Raw genomic sequence first — 20,000 nt, 5'->3', positions numbered from 1 at the left:
GCCCGTCTCATTCCTCTGTTCCGGTGCAGAAAACCCATGTGTAAGTTACATGACGTGCTTTAAACCAACTACCTTGATGTGCGCACATTACCTACTGTATCTGTCCCATGTTTGGCACTTTTAATTATACTTATTTCACTATGAGCGTTGTGTGCGGTTTTTTCCTTCTTTTCTCCAGCTTATAAGAGGTGTTTGAGACATCTCTCATCTACAGCAGCAGACCAACTCATCGTTACACACAGAAGTTCCTGTTTATGTATACAGAACCCTCACTCTGTATTATCACGTGGTACACTTTTTATATGGACTCTGGACACTTGATCTATCACCGAGTCGTTTATTATTGCACCATTTATGGGGCGTCTCGCTGTGAATGTCACATCATTGCTGCGCACTTTATTTCCTTCTTTCTTATACATTATGTCACAATTTAATTTTCAAACCAGGCTACCTGCTTCTACCTCATTTTATTTCACATTTCCTATCTACATCCATTGTAACCAGGTAGCCCTCTTCCCCACACTGTATATAATAGCGTTTCTGTATTTCTGCCATACCCAATGTTACTACTGAAAAGATTACATCCCTAGCATACCAGTGGCACGAAGAGCGCAAACTCTCACACCAGAGTCAGAGAGCAGAATGGCCCCAAGCGAGAGATGGGCGTATTTTTTAGGGGGGGATCTGCAGCGGATCGGCCGGTTCCTTTGGTCCGCGGTTTTGCGGATTTTTGTATTATTACCAATACACTCCGCGCATTCCGCAGCCCGTGGACCGATTTGTAGACTCCAGTCCCCAGTCGGCGGATTCAGCGATCCGCTGGCGGACAACGAGTTGCCGAATCCGCGGATTGGATTCTACAAATCCGGCCACGGGTTGTATCCAAAGGCGGATTTTGATGGATTCCGCAAGGATTGAAACCGCACAAATCAGCTTGCGGATTTTACACCGCGAAGCTGATTTTGGGGGCAACATCAGCGAAAATCCGGGAAAGGGATTTCGGCGGATTCGCCCCTCTCTTCCCCCAGCACATCAGACAGACCATTTTTTAACAGTGACATATTTTTTTAGCATATGCTAAACAGAGGGACGATGTTAAATAGATCACATCTGTAAGCTGCAGACCAAACAATATCCTACATGTGTGTTTTTTGTAATAAATCAGTTCTGTACTATGAGAAAATACTTGTAGCATTAAAAAAAAAAAAAAAAAAAGGCAACTCTGAATGACATTTGTAATGTATTATAGTGTAACAAGCATTTGTTTCTATAGCAACCATTTACAAAGTCACATCCCCTTCCTCTTCTGAAACAAGCTCTGGCACACCCCTTTTTGAGCCCTGCCCTCTCTCTAGCAGTGCACCAATTGTATCTAGTGACTGTCTGGTCACATGATTTCCCCCCACATAACTTTGCATCTTTGGTCCTCTTCTGCTACACTGACAGCCATTTAATGAACCCCAGAGCCGAATCTTTGCCGATCAATCACAGGAGAAAAGATCAGCAACTTAGATAATTACTTATCATTGTGTGGATTGTATTGAAGCACATATTAAAGGGGAAAAATAAATAAAAAATAAAAAAAAAACGGCAGCTTGGGCTGCTGCTTGAAGAATAAGGAAGTGAAAGACTGACACTGTGGACACAAGTCGCCCTCTTACCTTCAGGAAGTCCAGAAAGGCAGGCTTCGTGAGACAGGCCTTCTTGATCAGTGTCATGGAATTGGTGAAGTTATTGACATACTCGCTGTAAACATCCAGCACCATGGACTTGGAAAACTGTGGGAGAAGCAGCAGCCCGTGAGAATGCTCTTCACATTGTGATAGGATAGTGCATGGCTACAGATCTATAGCTTGTACAGGGTAATTTTTCGGGAGGGCCCCACAATGACACCTCTAAGACTGGATGTGGCACTGGTGTATAAGACTAAATGTTGCTGGAATAAAGAGACTACACATCTAGGAATTCAATGATTGAGAAATACAGATCGCCTCGTCCATTATACTATGAAGGTATACAATGACAGTCACTCCTAGTAACAGAGGGGAAGAAATTCAGAGCCCCTTTACTTCTGGAATATATAGCCTAGCACCTATAGTGCAGGGCAGAGCAGGAGCACACAAACAGGGACCTCTGGAACAGGATAGGCGTTCAAGGAGAGTCAGCATGCTAAGACCACTGTAGGACTTTTACCTGTGAACCTGTCATTTGGGACTCTCTTGGTTCTTACCGAGGCCACAAAGAGGTCCCCAATCTTCTCACTTGTGTCCCACTCTGCCACACGTGAAGACAGAGCGATCTGGAACAATGAGTGACAGTGCAAGATCTCCTTCACTCGTGAGAAAACAAGCTGGCACTTCCGGGCACTTAGGAGCTTGGGCTCCATTTGAAGCAGTGGGTTCCGATAATCCTGAGTGGAGACAAGCGAGTGAGTGGGAGGTATGAAGACATAAATACACCCAGGGAATGGGAAGAGAGATTACACAGATACATTAAGTTAGTGAGAGTTATGAACTGACTCCCACATGGACCAAGTCAGTGTGGGGAGTGTGCGAATGGGAGGAGTGAGTACACACTCACGCCAAGTGCACGCACAAAAATACGGCACGTAAGAGAGGTTGTATGTATGTGCACACAAAGTGCAAACACACACATAGCAAGTAAGTTTATTGTGCGAACACAAACACACACACACACACCAAGTAAACTTGTGAATTTGTGTGAAATTGAAAGGTGTTAAACACAGACAACAAATTATCAAGGAATGAACATACAGGGTGACTAACCAGTGAGAGCGCACACCCAGCCATAAGAAAAGGTGCCCACAAACATGGCTCTGTGCTCACACGTGCTCTGTGCAAACAGGCGCGCTCCTCACCTGCAGGACACGTTGCAAAGACTCCACATAACTTCGTTCACTCTGCACTATGGAAGCCAGAATGTGACGCCGCAGGACCTGCATGAGACACATATGGTAAGGCGGTGTTCTGTCGGGTACAGAGAGCTCTGTCACCACTCCCATGTGCAGTCACTTCACACAAGTGTGTGCTGCTGTCAGTTCACACACACAAAGCCATGTGGCCTTACACTGACCTGCTGGGCACTAAGCCCCTCTGGCATTGGGCCGAGCTCTGGAGGTGGTGGATGCAAGTCCAAGTCAAGTCCACTGACCTCAAGGAAACACATGTCCTCCTCCTCAGAGTCCCCTACAATGAGAAATACAACACTAAAATGTAGATAGAAATAGTTCAAGGACAGCTGAGGATCAGGGACTCCGTTGGGTCAGGGAGGACGGGCAGCACTTCTTGTTTTACCCGAGGTGGAACTCTCCTCTTTCTTCTGCTCCTCTCCATTAATGTTCTTATACCAGCGTCTCCTTAACCACATCTTGGGAGTCCCTTGTTCCTATGCTGTCCTTCAGACTACGACAAGCAGTGATTTCTACAGGAAGTTCTGCAATGTGCCTGTCACTATGTGGCAGTGTGTGCGTGTTTGTGTGTTGGCAGCTGGGGGAAGGGGTGAGTGTGTTCACTAGCTAGGGTTTTGGTATCAGTGGTTGGGGTAGAGGGAGTGACAGAGGTTTGCCCTCTGTTACCCGTTTGAGGAGTGAGGAGTTGGGTTTTGATCCTTGTAGAAGTTGCTGACACTACAAGTTTTATTTTGTGATTCATATAGATCGCAATCTAAGCAGGAACAGCACTTATAAGTGTGAATTTAACTACTGTATTTTGTATTTCCGTTCTAACCTAAACACAGCATGGTTACCGACTAACCTTACCGATTCACCAGCCTGCTCCATCTCAACTTACACCCAACATCAAATCAGGAGAAACTTTACATTGAGTACTTGACTGCCATGGGTACTTACTATGTGCATCCACTTAGTGCTGTTGCCACTTACTATGTGCATCCACTTAGTGCCATGGGTACTTACTATGTGCATCCACTTAGTGCCATGGGTACTTACTATGTGCATCCACTTAGTGCCATGGGTACTTACTATGTGTATCCGCTTAGTGCCATGGGTACTTACTATGTGCATCCACTTAGTGCCATGGGTACTTACTATGTGCATCCACTTAGTGCCGTGGGAACTTACTATGTGCATCCACTTAGTGCCATGGGAACTTACTATGTGTATCCACTTAGTGCCATGGGAACTTACTATGTGCATCCACTTAGTGCCATGGGAACTTACTATGTGTATCCACTTAGTGCCATGGGTACTTACTATGTGCATCCACTTAGTGCCATGGGAACTTACTATGTGTATCCGCTTAGTGCCATGGGTACTTACTATGTGCATCCACTTAGTGCCATGGGTCCTTACTATGTGCATCCACTTAGTGCCATGGGTACTTACTATGTGCATCCACTTAGTGCCATGGGAACTTACTATGTGCATCCACTTAGTGCCATGGGTACTTACTATATGTATCCACTTAGTGCCATGGGAACTTACTATGTGCATCCACTTAGTGCCATGGGAACTTACTATATGTATCCACTTAGTGCCATGGGAACTTACTATGTGCATCCACTTAGTGCCATGGGAACTTACTATGTGTATCCACTTAGTGCCATGGGTACTTACTATGTGCATCCACTTAGTGCCATGGGAACTTACTATGTGCATCCACTTAGTGCCATGGGTACTTACTATATGTATCCACTTAGTGCCATGGGAACTTACTATGTGCATCCACTTAGTGCCATGGGAACTTACTATATGTATCCACTTAGTGCCATGGGAACTTACTATGTGCATCCACTTAGTGCCATGGGTACTTACTATGTGCATCCACTTAGTGCCATGGGAACTTACTATGTGCATCCACTTAGTGCCATGGGAACTTACTATGTGTATCCACTTAGTGCCATGGGTCCTTACTATGTGTATCCACTTAGTGCTATATATACATTTACCATATACATCCACCCATCTCTGCCACTTCCATAATAATCAGTCCACCCCCAAATCCCTATTTTTCCCTTTACCAAATTAAACTACTAAGATACATTTTGTATGTCTTTCTGATAAATTGCGTATGATTTTAAAGGCATGCCACATACACATTTCTAACTTAATATAAGCAAGTTAGACGTACTGTACTTGTCTGCGTTGCTGGGGATAATGCCGATTAGATAAGAGCACTGCAGTCTCTCACCTGTAGCTTCCTTGCGCTGTAAAAAGGTCACTTTGCGCATCACTGCAATACGAGTCTTCTCCAACCCGTCCTTTGTACCGCTCCGAGCTGCTTTCATCAGCTGTGTCATCTGCAGAAGGAAGACATCCAGTCACTCAGAGGCACAGGGGACTCCAGAGCCACAAAGAGGCAAAGAACGAGAAGGACCGTCAAAGACCATGGAGCCGGTGCCCAACTGCAGGGCACATGGCAAGTGCAAAAGCTATACATCGGGGAACAGAGAGAGAGGACACAACGATGGATGCCCGACACACAGTAGTACTCAAAGTCCACAGTTACACACCATGGCACAAAGAGAGAGAGAGAGAGAGTCACAGAGTGGAGCTCACAGTGGTAGTCCAGTGTCACAGAACAAGGCACAAACATGGAGCTAGGCACAAATGGGGAGCAGGGAATTGCAGAGCAGGGCTCTCAGGAAGAGAATTGAGTAGCAGAGCACAAGACATATGGTGAGAGAGGCAGGACGTCTCCCCTAGGTCTAACTATTAAGTTTACAGTCTATCTGTGCTGGATCATTAAATCATTAAATTAGCTTTCGGTTGTCAGCCATAATGAAGAGCTGTGAGCTGGGAATGCCAGGAACGCTAAGATTTTCTCATTTTGTTTTCAACAACATGTACACACATTAAGAGATAGGAACGCACAGTCACACAAGAAGAACCCCAACCACTAAACAACATGCAACAGAACCCTAAACAAACCCACTTAGATGCTCAATGTGGAACAGATGAACACAGCACACAGACACAATTGGAAAGGTAGAGAGAGGAAATGTCTAAACAAATACACTACAGCGAAACATGGACCCAACACACAAGGTGTAAATCTACACAAATACACTACAGCTATAACACAGACCCAACACACAAGGTGAAAATCTACATAAATACACAACAGCTATATACAGACCCAATACATGGGCAGATTCACACACACAGCCGTATGAACACAGATTTGCACCTGGTATGAAAATCAAATACACAACATTCACACAAATGTATGCACGACTAAACTTTTTTATACTGTGGGACACAGTAGGTGGAAGGACACGTGTGACCACACAAGGAGTGTGTTAATCAGAAAAATGAAGGGGACATCTCTAAGACAAGTCCGGAGTGCAGAGAAAATACCACTAAACACTCAGTGGATCTTTTCCATGAGATGGGGGCTCAATAATTGGATGTTGTGGGGGCTATGACTAAACTATTCCCCTATAGATCCATGGGATAGTTTTACCATCACACAGAAACCCCTATTGGCTTTAAGGCAGTTTCCGTGCACTAGAAACTATTGCAGTTTAGTGATTAAACTCCTGAGTTATAATTTCAGTTTTATGCAGTTATAGAGCATGTGGAAAGTGGGGGTTACAGCTATAAGAGTGTATAAGGGGGTTACAGCTATAAGGGGGTTACAGCTATGTGAGTTGTTGACTAAGTGAGGTACCCAAGTGGGAAAAAGCATGACTAGGGAAGAGTTTTAGGATGGCCACAGCTTTGTACCACTTTCTGGTTGAGTTCAGGATTTCAAGTCTATGTAGCTCGACATTATGGGTAAGGCTACATTATGGCCTGTAGGCATGGGAGGTGTTCAAGGTGCATTCTTACTTTCCACCCCATCAAGAAAACTGACATACAGTAGGGCAGGGGTAGACAACTCCAGTCCTCAACGGCCTTGACTGAACCACCTGTGCTGATTCAGGGAAATACTTAAAACCTGACCTGTTGGACTGGAGTTGGCCACACCTGCAGCAGGCAATAATACACATGCATATACACTTCTACTATGTCATGCTTCTCCTGCTTAAATAATGGTACCAAGACTAAAAAGTAAATACTGAGAGAAAAGCATAATCCAGTAACACTTGAAAATGGTTACATGACCAGATGGCGTGGGTGTACCTTCCAATCGTATCTCTGCTTCAGCTCCTGAATATCTCTCCCCCTGACTCTCAGAGCCAGGAGGTCCCTTTTAGTCCTGCTGTACTTCTCCTTTAGCCTATTCAGGTCTGGAGAAAGCTGCACGGCCAGGCAAAGAGCGACAGAAGCAGAAGAACGCAGCGTGGGAATGCAGAGGATCGGCGAGGCGCAGAGAGAGAGAGAGAGAGGCAGGAGAGAGGAGTGTCAGGTAAGCAGTGAATACAGAGAAGCAGGGCAGAGGCAGCAAAAACCCTGCACGGCCAAAGCAGAAAGAAGGATACAAACACCTCCCCATACCGAGTTGGATAGTCACACATCCTGCTTAGCTGCCATTGTCAGATACTTGCCCATCAACCCATGTATCATCACACAAGCCATTGATCAGCAATATCATGATGTGTGTATGTAGTTTGTGAGAGGTGTACTTACTCAGAGATTTATAGTTTGAATGTATAGTCAACAACTCCTTAGAAGAATTTAAACATATAATGCACAGTTTTTAATTCTAGGTAAGAGTGCTTTCATTTCCTCAAAATCTTGTTTGTGGCGATGCTCCTATAAAACAGGAAGCATGTTAGCTTAGGCATCGGTTATGGGACGCACGTTCTGCATTCACAGGGCCTGAAGTTGATGTATTGCAGTAATATGAACAGGGAATATCCTTCGCACACGATTCAATAAACTTTGCTGTTCGAGCGTTTCAGTTCTCGGGAGGCCCTGACGAAGGGGCTGTGACTCCCCGAAACGTTGTGCTATTACTGTTTTAGCATAATAAACTCAACATGGCGATTTAAAAGCTTATTGAATCGCGTACGATTGACATTCATGGTTCAAATGATATGGTGTTGTGCATTTAGGATCCTAGTATACATCAGTCAACTCTGAACAACAATGGGTACCAGGGCCGCCGACAGGGGGTGGGGGGGGATAGAGAGCTAATCTGTTATCCGTTTTTTAGGCAAATGATGAATAGTTGTGTCACTGTTCTGTCACTCTGCCTATTATCCTCAAGTTATGCACATTGTAGAGTATTTTATTACATTTGTATAAAAATTGTAAAAATTGTGGAATTTTTTTGAGTTGTGCTGTAGATTATTGTGCCGTCTGTATCCCATCAGATTATTCACATCCATGTTTGAATGTAAAGCAAACCTCTTAGAACTGTAAATGTGAATTTTGAATACATAACCAACCCCTCTTAAATATAAATGTGAAGTCCTATGACAAAAAGAATTTATATATATAACGGAGCCCTCCCGTATTTTTCATCCACCCCACATTAAATAATGTGAGGTATAATATATATATTTTTATATATTTTTATATATTTTTTAGAATATTTTTCATTTTTATTTTTAATGCCCCTGCAGTCCAAATATAGGATTTTTCCTTATAACATTTGAATCATGTGCTTTAACCCTCTCCCTGCTGGGTCCAATCATGACATTCATTCTGTCCTATAGCATTCAATGTGTTTGCTTTAACCCTCTCCCACTCCAAAAAATGTCATCCAATCCAACACCCTGTTCCCACAAATTTAAATTTATATTGTGGGTAGATTAATTCCACTATATCACCCCTTAATTAATTGTAATATCTGTACCTAATAATATCAAAGGAATAAAAAATCCTATCACCTCAATCATGCAGACTTATACATGTTATATCATGTTAACTGTAACATCATACAGAAAAGGTAGAGGATCCAATTCCCATTTAAAACAAGTGCTCCCTTATGCATATAGATGTTGAGATGGTAATTAGTGCTGACCATTTTATTATACAAGTGTTTTCGATTAAATACCAACCATGGAGGGTATATATAAACATTAAAGAGTAGGGGGCGGTACACCACATTCATGGTTCAAATGACATGGTGTTGTGCATTTAGGATCCTAGTATACATCAGTCAACTCTGAACAACAATGGGTACCAGGGCCCCCGACAGGGGGTGGGGGGGATAGAGAGCAGGGACAACTGTCCCGGGCCCGGCGACTGCAGGGGACCGGTCTGGCCAGCGCTGGAAGTTGGGCCAAGACAGGGCCCAACTTCTGCATCTGGCTGCCGGGCTTCTGATTGCTGCTGGCCCCGAGCTCTCCCCTGCTGCTCTGGAGGGCATACCCTGCCGGTCAGCTCTGGAAGTTGGACCTCCCTGGAAATCGGGCCTAACATCTGTGTGTGTGTGTGTCTGTGTGGGGGGAGGGGATGGAGGATTGTGTAGGAGGAGAGATTTGTGTGGGAGGGGGGAATTGTGTGGGTAATGTGTGTGTGTGGGGGGGGGCACTGTGGGTATTGTGTGTTTGCTTGTGGAAAAATTCTGTGGGTATTGTGTGTGTTGTGGGGAGGGGAATTGTGTGGGTATTGTGGGGGGGGGGAGAGTGAGAGAGAAAGGGGGGAAGAGTGAGAGAAAGAAAGGGGGGGGAGATAAATAGATAGGGAGAGGGGGAGGAAGAGTGAGAAAGAGAGAGGAAGAGAAAGGGGGTGGGGGGGTGTGCTCGAAAAGCCTCCAAAACAGGGGGGGGGGAAGGGCAGCGGAAACTCTAGTCTTGGAAAAGCTGTTGCCGGCACTGTTGAGTACCGTAAAGACACTGGTCCACACACTCAAAACAGACTGCTTTGTATTACAGTAATACTCAGAAACGCCCAATTAAATCATCCCTGAAAAGCCCTATTATGTCACCTTCCCATGATCTCTGTACATTCCCCTCACCACCTTCTCACGCTGTCAGATGAAGACAACAGGAGACGAGAAATACGTTCAGTTGCCAGAGAAAAGGGGAATAACAGTTGCTGAAAGAACAGCTCCGTGAGTAAAGACACTGACTGAGAACAATGACACGGAGTTTGAATTCGGCGACTGATTCAATTCCCGGTGTCGGCTCCTTGAGACCTTGGGCAAATGACTTTATCTCCCTGTGCCTCAGGCACCAAAAACATAGAGTGTAAGCGCATCTGGGCAGGGACTGTGTCTGTAACTGTGTCCGTGTGCTGCGTACCACGCGCTATACTGTAATTGTGACGCCCTTTGCGTGCCAAAGGCGCTATATCAAATAAAGTTATTGTTATCTCTCCGACCATTCCCCCTCTACTGCTCCCGCCCCACTCCCCCACCCCTGCCTAGATTACACCTGTTCCTTATGTGCGCTTATCTGAGCCGGGCCCCTCTATCTGCATGTGACCGTCTATATGTATAATTTACATCTAACACCAGGCAAAAATACATTCAGGCAAATTGGCAAAAATATATGTGTAATCACAACAGATGGCCACAAGGTGACGCCGTCGGTCCTAAACTCCCGTGCCTCTGGGAGTACAATCACGGTTCACTTACTGAACATTCTTGAAAGATTTTTAAGACGTTTAGTGGCATCGCAAACCGGTTATTTCATCAGAAGTTACTGTAAATAATTAGGATTTTTTTTTTTAGACTTAAATATTTGCAAATTATGACTTCATCTTTTTTTGTGAGTGGCGAAAATCTACTATGTACGGTCTTCATAGGTTGTGTATATTTATGCCCAGCTCTTTTCAGACCATTTCCCTACCGCCCAGGTGCTGCTTTGTTAGATTAGTCTTCTGCTTTTAAACCCCGATTTATTGCGGCCAATGATGCTGGTGAGATACCTATTTCCTGGTCACGTCTGCGCAGCGCTTGCATTGTTCTTCTCCCTGTGCCTGCTTTCTGTTAACTCCTTCCGCCTCTCGCTCTCCGTTACTACGGCTCATAATATGACGTCATATCTCTCATACAATCTCACAAAAGAAAACCGTAAAAAAAAAAAAAATAATAATAAATTGCCTCCAAAAACTAATGTGAAGGAATAAAAACCGAAACTCAAATAATTACAATACTAACCAACAGCGTACAGAAATGTGAAAAATAGACAAACGTTAAGAATAAGCCCCTCGTGCCTAAACCCTGAGTACAGGGGGGCTCCACTCCAGTCCTCAAAACCCCCACCCCCCACTAACAGGTCAGGTTTTGAGAATATCCTAGCTTCAGCACAGGTGGCTCAATCAGAAGCTCAACCAAAGTCTGCGCCTCTGATTGAGTCACCTGTGCTGAAGCAGGGACTGATTGAGCCACCTCTGCCGAAGCAGGAATATCATGAAAACCTGACCTGTTAGTGGGGGGGGGAGGAAGACTTGAGGACTGGAGTTGAGCACCCCTGGCTTAGTTAACAAGCAGTGTGCCCCTGTGCAAAAAAACAATTCTCTTGCTTAGGGATGACTCGAAGTGTAGAACAAATTTGGCTAAGACTGAAATATGAAGCTGAACCCAGCAGTGACACATTTTTTGGCACAGGGTGTTGGTGTTATATATAGCTGGTGAGCACAGCTTAATGGAAAATTGGTCCTCTCTGTCTCTGCGTCAGTGTTTTATCTTGCAGTAGAAAGACCTAACCCTCCCAGCGTTTGACACTATAAAACTCTGCTGTTGAAGGAACAGCTTGAATTGGTCATAGGTATTTTATCATATAAATGTAAGTGGCAGTGAATGGCGCACGTCTGCATGTTTAGTTATACAGCGCCATCCACGCCCCCCCTGTTTTACAGAATGATCTCACGGCATTGAAATACAAGGGAACACAAATACTACAATATTGGGTAAAACTTCCACACATTTAACTAAACGGTTAGAGAACAGAATCCCTGCCAGCAGTGGCGGAATTCCCATTAGGCCAGGGCATACGGCGGCAAAATTTGGGGGCGGCAAAAATGTCCGCACCCCCGTAAAATGTTGCCACGCTCTCGGGCCTATCGAGCCTGATGGGAAGTCACTTAGCTGTTGCGGGACGCTTCCTTACCTGCCGCCTTCCATCTGAACCGCAGCGTCAAATGACATCATGACGATGCATTACCATGGCATCGCGACGTCACGTTGCTGACGTGATGCCACAGATCAGAAGAAAGGGAGGGGGGGGGGGGGGCGACAGGTAATGAGGCGGCCGCCACAGCGATGTGCCATGGGGCGGCAGATTTTGAAATCCACCGCTGCCTGCCAGAGAAGGTTCTTTGTCTCTCTACAGTATGTCATCCTGCAGGGGGGTTGTTAGTGGGTCTTATTGGAGGCAATCCAAGCACCTTGGAAAATTAAAAAAATATTTTTTGTCTCAATACATACAGCCTTTGATTACCTTTATTGAAAACGAATTACCTAAGCTGCCAATCGATTGGTTCTCCCGTGATCAATCAGCAAAATCCTGTTTCCCAGGGTTCACTTAATGGCTGCCTTTCAGTTTCAAGTCACTCCTTTAGTCAGGGTAACTCAGCAGCTACAATGTATCCTGATACTACTAAGGTAACATGATCTATTGTTACCGTTTGCAGCTCAAACTGCAGGGAATATTGGCAACACATTATCACAAGCAGGAAAGTGTTTCAAAGATCTTGCACTGCTGGTGAGGTGGGCTAAAACCTGCTATAGAAATCAAAGGATGTTCAGTATACTAAAAATGGCATTAAGAGCTGAATTTTCAAATAAAATAGTAGTAAGTATGAATACAACAGAACTGATTTTTTTTAAACACACATGTAGGATAGTACTGTGATTGCTCCTTTATTCCAAAATCCCTATACAATATCTGTCTCTTCATATGCTTGTTACTTGCAATCTACAGTAGTAGCATCTCCTGAATTTACCACCCTCTAGCTCCCGCATATAACACTTTTTCTATCACCTCCTATACGTCAGTCTCCACATCCCCCTCTCCATTCTGTACTACAGTCTCCACATCCCCCCTCTCCATTCTGTACTTCAGTCTCCACATCCCCCCTCTCCATTCTATACTTCAGTCTCCACATCCACCCTCTCCATTCTATACTTCAGTCTCCACCTCCCCCCTCTCCATTCTATACTTCAGTCTCCACATCCCCCTCTCCATTCTGTACTTCAGTCTCCACCTCCCCCCTCTCCATTCTGTACTTCAGTCTCCACCTCCCCCCTCTCCATTCTGTACTTCAGTAAGTTCCGACATTGTCACCGTGCAGAACATGCACAATTATAGTCTCTTTTGTTTAGATAAACTCAGCAGTCTTAGGCCGGGGCCATAGAGGCTTGATCAGAGCGGAGGCGCGCTGACGCTGAGGCTCGCCTGCTGAAGTCTGCGCGATTGCACGGACTTGCAGGCGAGCCAGCGTGCGCGAAGGGAGCCGGGGGGGAGGTGGTTGGAGGCGGGGCAGTGACTTCGCTGGGCCAATCGCCCGCGACGCACTGACATCAACGTCACGACGCCGTGACGTTGACGCTGCTTCAGGCTGATTGGATGTTTTCAGCCGACAGCGCGCTGAAAAACAGCTTGGCTGTCGGCTGAAAATTCTAAAGCCTCAGCACGCCTGCGGACGCTCGCGTGAGCCCCCTCTCAAGGCATCCTCATTGAGGATGCAGGGGCTCAGCGCTGAGCGTCCGCACGGCTCAGCGCGGCCTGTCCTTCTATGGACTCGGCCTTACGCACGCTAGTCGGTAAGCTGCGAAAGTGCCGATCCGGCGTTATCGCACGGACGTCCCCTTCAATAAGGCCCTTTGTGCTCGTGGGGAGGTCGGGCCTCCAAACCTGAACAAAGTACTCTGTGTGATGTCGTCAGTATTTCTTTATAATGGCAATATTCCTCGCCACGCAGATCACTGCCGCAGATCACGCTCCTGGCGCAGTCACGTGACAATGTGCCGGCGTTCGGATTGCAATGTTTCTGCAAATATTTGTCTCTATGCTTCTTGTGCATTACAAAAAAATGCTTAATGATCTATTTCCCCAGGCAAATATTCAGAAACGTAATGAGGTTAGCAAAAGAAAATGCCCCAAATGCCTACAAACCTGGGGTACAAGTTTCTCTTTCAGCGAGATATTCCCGTTTGCAAAGATTTCAATCTGAACATAACTGTTTCTACCATCTCGCGACTTAGATTGTAAGCTCTCCGGGGCAGGGATTTCCTTTCCGGTTTCCTGACTTTGCTGCGCTTATTGTATTATAATTCCCCGTACTGTATGGTCTTTTAAAGCGCCTAGTTCACTGTCGGTGCTATATAAAGATATACATACAGCTCTTCTCCCCAGCGCCCTTGGTGCCCTGTTTAGCTACTTCCAGGCTAATATATATACCCCAATATACATCTCCTCAGTGACTAAAACCTAGAGCAAACTTTTGATGCTGCGCCCCCTGCCTGCTCTCATCCAGTGCTCGTGACCCCCCCCCCAACCGCCCCCCCCTTACCTTTGTGCCGGCGTCAGATGACGCCACGGGATCATTTGACGCCGCGTTGCCATGGTGGTCGGCCAAAGCCAGCTGAATCAAGGTAAGTGAGTTACAGAGGCCTTGCACGGTCCCCGGCATTTCATTTAAATGCCTTAGAGAAGAGCGCGGGGTCTCTGTAACCACCTGACCCCCCCAAAAAAATCTTGCGCCACCCAGTTTGCGCACCCCTGACCTAGAGCATGTGCTCTGTCACTGGGCTATACAGCAGATCTAATGTCACAGTGTTTCCCAGCAGGGCGTTATGGTAACGCTCCAGCACAAAATGCAAGTCTTACAGGTGGGAGCATAGCGGTTCTCAGACAGGGAGTGGATAAAAGGCCGCACCTTGGGCTGGAAGGCAACAAAGGGTTTGGCCGGCTTTGGCTTCCTCTCCTCCTCCTCCTCCGAGTCTTCACTGTAGCTCTCAAACTCGCTGGAGCTCCAGCCCGTGTCCACGTGCTCCTCCACGCAGCCCACGCGCTCCACGTTCTCATAGATCAGGTTGTGTCCCAGCCCTGCAGAGTCAGATATAAGAAGTGTTAAGGAGCTTCGCGCGCATGTACTTCTGTGTCCTATGTAGGCGGTATACAATTGAACAATATGGAGGCACATTAATCGAATGGGTGATATTTTTTTGGCCAACGGGATGTCCATGTTTACCCATCACAAGAAGGTGTACCATGTACACAAAAAAGAATATTATATATATATATGTTGCATGTTTTCACTCTGCACACAATCAACCTCTGGAAGTTGTGACATCAAATTGCATTAAAAGAAGACTACTGTAGATCCATTCATGAAGAGGAAGCCCACCAATGGCTACTAGCAGTATGGACACATCTGGAGACAGATATTGGGGGATGCGCTGCGCTTACTCAGAAGCTTACAGTACTCGCTACTGTTGAAGCCAAGATCCTGGGCTTGGTGGACCATGTGCTCTGATCCACTATTGGAAGTTCTTATGCCCCCTGTACCAAATTCCACTATATTGTTGTAGCACAGAATTGCCTGATGATAACCCAATACCCAAGTGCCATACAAGCACCAGCCTAAAACCCAATACATAGCACTTCATAAAACAAATGATTCATGTGCAAATATCGACATCTTTGGTTTGACCCCATGTGCGGGCTCAGTATCCTTCAGCGGGAAGGTGATTGCAGTGATTTATGAATCGGTCCCAGGCCACGGGCGTCTCGGTCGCATGGGGTGTGCTCACCATCCTGATTCTCATGCTCGAAGGCGACGTCGTCGTAAATACGCTCGTCCTCGGCCCCTTGGGAACCCGAAAGGTGATCAGATGAGGTGGAGCCTGGAAGCAAAGCAAAGTGTTGTAAGTGGCGGCTCAAGTGTTACCTGCAAACGCGAAAGGCGGGGGCCTCCATCCAATCCCAGGTGTGATGGATAGGAAAGGGCAGAGCGTGACCAGATGCTCACAGGAAGTGGAGCCGGCCTGATACAGATGTTACGTACTGCGGGGGCGACGGCTGCTTCTGATGCAGATGTTACATGTACAAGAGGAGAGTCTGCTCTTCACCCAGATGTTAGATACCCAGGGAGCAGAGATTGCACCTAAACCAGCACAGGAGATGGGGGCCTGCCTGTCCCCTAGCACAGATAAACCACCCATCATACCAACTCAAATTATGCTCAGAGAGCCAAGCCTGCACCCCACTGCTTTATAACTAAGTGTGGGAGCATCCTGTATGGAGATCATAGATGTATTCAGCAAAGGGTCAGTCCTTACCTTTCCTATTGAGAATATTTTTCAGGCTGTAGGTACGGACTCCATGCTTACTACTTTTTCCCGTAGGGTCCCCATTACCGACAGCTGTGGGAGACCTGAGGGGAGAGAGAGAAAAGCAGGAAGTTGGGGGGATTATCCAGATTTCTACCAGGCGAGCCCTGCAATGTATTACAGCAGTGAAAGAAGGGGGAAAGGCAGCTCGGGTCTGCACGGCAGCAATGCACAGACCTCCCCCAACATGCTGCAGGGCACTTGCCCACATAGCAAGTCTACTCATCCCAATTGGGAATAAGTTAACTCAGGGGTTTTCAACTGGATCAAGGCAGCTCCCCGCTCCTCCACAGGTCAGATTTTCAGGATAACCCTGCTTCAGCACAGGTGGTGCAGTCTTTGACTGAGCCACCTGTGCTGAAGCAGAGATATCCTGAAACCTGACCCGGGGGGGGCGGGGGTCTTGATGCAGTTGAAAACCCCCACGTTAAGCCTTTTGCTGCCACGCAGCCTTACAGTGCAGATAAATATGTTTCAGGTCCTGAGGCCATAAAGGGGTTAAAAAGGGTAATGAACCCGGTTCAAATCCGTGTCGGATCCCTGAGACCTTGGGTAAGTCACTTTATCTCCCTGTGCCTCAGGCAACCCCAAACTACTGTAGATTGTAAGCTCCTCAGGGCAGGATATCTAGATAAGAAAAACAGCAAATCACCACAAATTGCAACCTCCAGAATTAGCTCTTAAAATGACCATTACGCTAACTGCAATTGACTTCAAGAGATATAGAACACAAGGTGCGACATTTTGAAAGAACCCCCCTTCTTGGAAGAGCAGATCCCCGAATACATGTACATATATCCCCAAAACACAAGCAGGGGCCATATGTAACTATGACTTGAAAGATACAAGCATTGGGTCATATTTCCCCTGCTTGTGTCCGATTCATTTGGGAGAAATGACGTACAGTAGCAGTGACCGGCTTCAGCCAGGGCTGCTTTCATCACTCTCATTCACTAAAATCCTTACTGCTAAATCCCAACTGCCCCGAGCATCCAAGTAAAGGAGAGCAACAAAACAAGGACTGGCTGAGCCTGTCTGCTGATCTGGAGACCAGTGATCACTGTGCACGCTGCATTGCTAAATACAAAGGTTGCACACAAAAAAAGTGTTCAAATCAGAAGCGTGACACACTCTATTACCAGCCTATGTTACACCCAATGATATAGAGCACAGCATGCACTGCCTGGCTACACACTCCTGTCATATGATACCTATCCTGCCCTATTATCCCTTGGCGTATACTGTATGACCATGACTCGCACCTTAGCAGTGAGCCCTGCTCCTCATATCCTACATGCAATGCAGCAGGAAGTGACAATCCCAAGCTGTCTGCAATACTCAGACCGGCTCTGCTCCTACACAAGCACTGCCTCGTTCTCATGTTATTCCCACCCTCCTTCATCTCTCTCCCTCCCTCCTCCTCCTCCTCTCCATGTCGCTGTCACGCTGGATTTCCCAGACACAACACTGTGTGACCGCAGTCTCGTTTAGCAACATATATACATATACATATATCGCAACAAAGCAAAATCACACCACACCTTCTGCACCTTTTTACCAGGAAAAATGCAGCCGCAATTTCAAAGTTAGCGATCAAATCTCTCATAATAAAAGGAAGCTTTGGAACAATGTGGGACTTTTGTACAGTCCCAGCAATAGGTCTTTTGCATCAGTGGCTCTCTAGAACACCTGGATAACTTGCTTTTCAATGGATTGCCGGCGTCTCTGACAGAGAAGCGTTTAAGGGGAATAAAAAGGAACTGTGGAGCAGCAGCAAGTTTGCCAGGTGTCTAGTATTGAACCGGACTGTCCTGTAATTGCACACTGTGTCCAGTAAAAAATGAGAGGTTATACTGCACATGTATGTGTATACCGGTATTACCTCTCTGGACATGTATGTGTATACCGGTATTACCTCTCTGGACATGTATGTGTATACCGGTATTACCTCTCTGCACATGTATGTGTATACCGGTATTACCTCTCTGCACATGTATGTGTATACCGGTATTACCTCTCTGGACATGTATGTGTATACCGGTATTACCTCTCTGGGCGTGTATGTGTATACCGGTATTACCTCTCTGGACATGTATGTGTATACCGGTATTACCTCTCTGGACATGTATGTGTATACCGGTATTACCTCTCTGGGCGTGTATGTGTATACCGGTATTACCTCTCTGGACATGTGTATACCGGTATTACCTCTCTGGGCATGTATGTGTATACCGGTATTACCTCTCTGGACATGTATGTGTATACCGGTATTACCTCTCTGGGCATGTATGTGTATACTGTATTACCTCTCTGGACATGTATGTGTATACCGGTATTACCTCTCTGGACATGTATGTGTATACCGGTATTACCTCTCTGGACATGTATGTGTATACCGGTATTACCTCTCTGGGCGTGTATGTGTATACCGGTATTACCTCTCTGGACATGTATGTGTATACCGTATTACCTCTCTGGGTGTGTATGTGTATACCGGTATTACCTCTCTGGACATGTATGTGTATACCGGTATTACCTCTCTGCACATGTATGTGTATACCGGTATTACCTCTCTGGACATATATGTGTATACCGGTATTACCTCTCTGGCCATGTATGTGTATACCGGTATTACCTCTGTGCACATGTATGTGTATACCGGTATTACCTCTCTGGACATGTATGTGTATACCGGTATTACTTCTCTGGACATGTATGTGTATATCGATATTACTTCTATGGACATGTATGTATATACCGGTATTACCTCTCTGGACATGTATGTGTATATCGGTATTACCTCTCTGGACGTGTATGTGTATACCGGTATTACCTCTCTGGACATGTATGTGTATATCGGTATTACCTCTCTGGCCATGTATGTGTATATCGGTATTACCTCTCTGGACGTGTATGTGTATACCGGTATTACCTCTCTGGACATGTATGTGTATATCGGTATTACCTCTCTGGACGTGTATGTGTATACCGGTATTACCTCTCTGGATATGTATGTGTATATCGGTATTACTTCTCTGGACATGTATGTGTATATCGATATTACTTCTATGGACATGTATGTATATACCAGTATTACCTCTCTGGACATGTATGTGTATACCGGTATTACCTCTCTGGACATAGTGACCTGACTGGCTTGGGGGTTGTGGGATTTCCCCGAGCAGGGCTGTTGCTAGGGGGCTGGGCAGCTTACCCATCCTGATTGGCTGCTGATGGTTAATGCAGCCAATAAGGAGGAGGTGTCAGGAGCCCAGGTGGTGGAGCCAAGGAGAGGAGGAAACAGCATGGAGCAGAGAGGTATGTGAGTCTCGAGTGCATCGCAACTTTTACCATTGTGTCCAGCATTTTTGGAGAAGCAACATGGCAACCCTAAAGCAGGGAGGACATGAAGGGGGCAGTTCAGGGCAGGAAGTGGAGATGTTGCAGAATGAAGTAACTGAGTGTACGACAGACAGAATCCTTATAACATTACTAGCTGTACCCCCAAAACTGCCCACCCACAAACACTCTTGCTACTGTCGGGAGAATTCTTGAAGACATGGCTTTTCCCTTTCGTTGTACAGGACTCATCGCAAGAAAGGGTTAAAATCCAGGATTAATAGGAGCCATTCAGTGATATGTTTAGGGTGGTTACATCTGGGTGATTTATGCCCGTTTCACCCCAAACTGACCCTTGTATGTTTAAAAAATGTATTTTTAAAGTTAATATGTAAACAGGATGAGCTGAGATTTCCTATGTCTCTAATGTCCCAGTGTATGGTAAAAAATATTTATAAACAAATTATATCCGTTAAAAATAAATATGATAATGGTATTGGTGTA

General features: G+C 45.8%; 1 protein-coding gene across 10 annotated transcripts in view; it reads right to left on the bottom strand.

The window, feature by feature from the left end:
• The window catches only part of ARHGEF10L (Rho guanine nucleotide exchange factor 10 like), a 104,286-nt gene that overhangs the window by 38,044 nt on the left and 46,242 nt on the right, over window positions 1-20,000 (bottom strand). For 8 of the 10 annotated variants that reach the window (XM_075605988.1, XM_075605984.1, XM_075605991.1 and 5 more), the window contains 9 exons: window positions 16,107-16,201; window positions 15,579-15,671; window positions 14,702-14,871; window positions 7,106-7,222; window positions 5,169-5,277; window positions 3,094-3,206; window positions 2,879-2,956; window positions 2,231-2,410; window positions 1,662-1,778 (listed from right to left, as the gene is read on the bottom strand). In XM_075605988.1, coding sequence (XP_075462103.1) covers window positions 1,662-1,778; window positions 2,231-2,410; window positions 2,879-2,956; window positions 3,094-3,206; window positions 5,169-5,277; window positions 7,106-7,222; window positions 14,702-14,871; window positions 15,579-15,671; window positions 16,107-16,201 — 1,072 coding nt within the window. Of the gene's footprint in view, window positions 1-1,661; window positions 1,779-2,230; window positions 2,411-2,878; window positions 2,957-3,093; window positions 3,207-5,168; window positions 5,278-7,105; window positions 7,223-14,701; window positions 14,872-15,578; window positions 15,672-16,106; window positions 16,202-17,419; window positions 17,442-20,000 lie in introns of those variants that run through there. The other 2 variants (XM_075605992.1, XM_075605990.1) reach the window with 2 other exon arrangements.

The sequence above is a fragment of the Ascaphus truei genome, chromosome 6 (genome assembly GCF_040206685.1).
Source record: "Ascaphus truei isolate aAscTru1 chromosome 6, aAscTru1.hap1, whole genome shotgun sequence".
Taxonomy (NCBI): domain Eukaryota; kingdom Metazoa; phylum Chordata; class Amphibia; order Anura; family Ascaphidae; genus Ascaphus; species Ascaphus truei.
The sequence above is the reverse complement of the archived record's forward strand: the minus strand, read 5'-3'. Positions and strand labels throughout refer to the sequence as shown.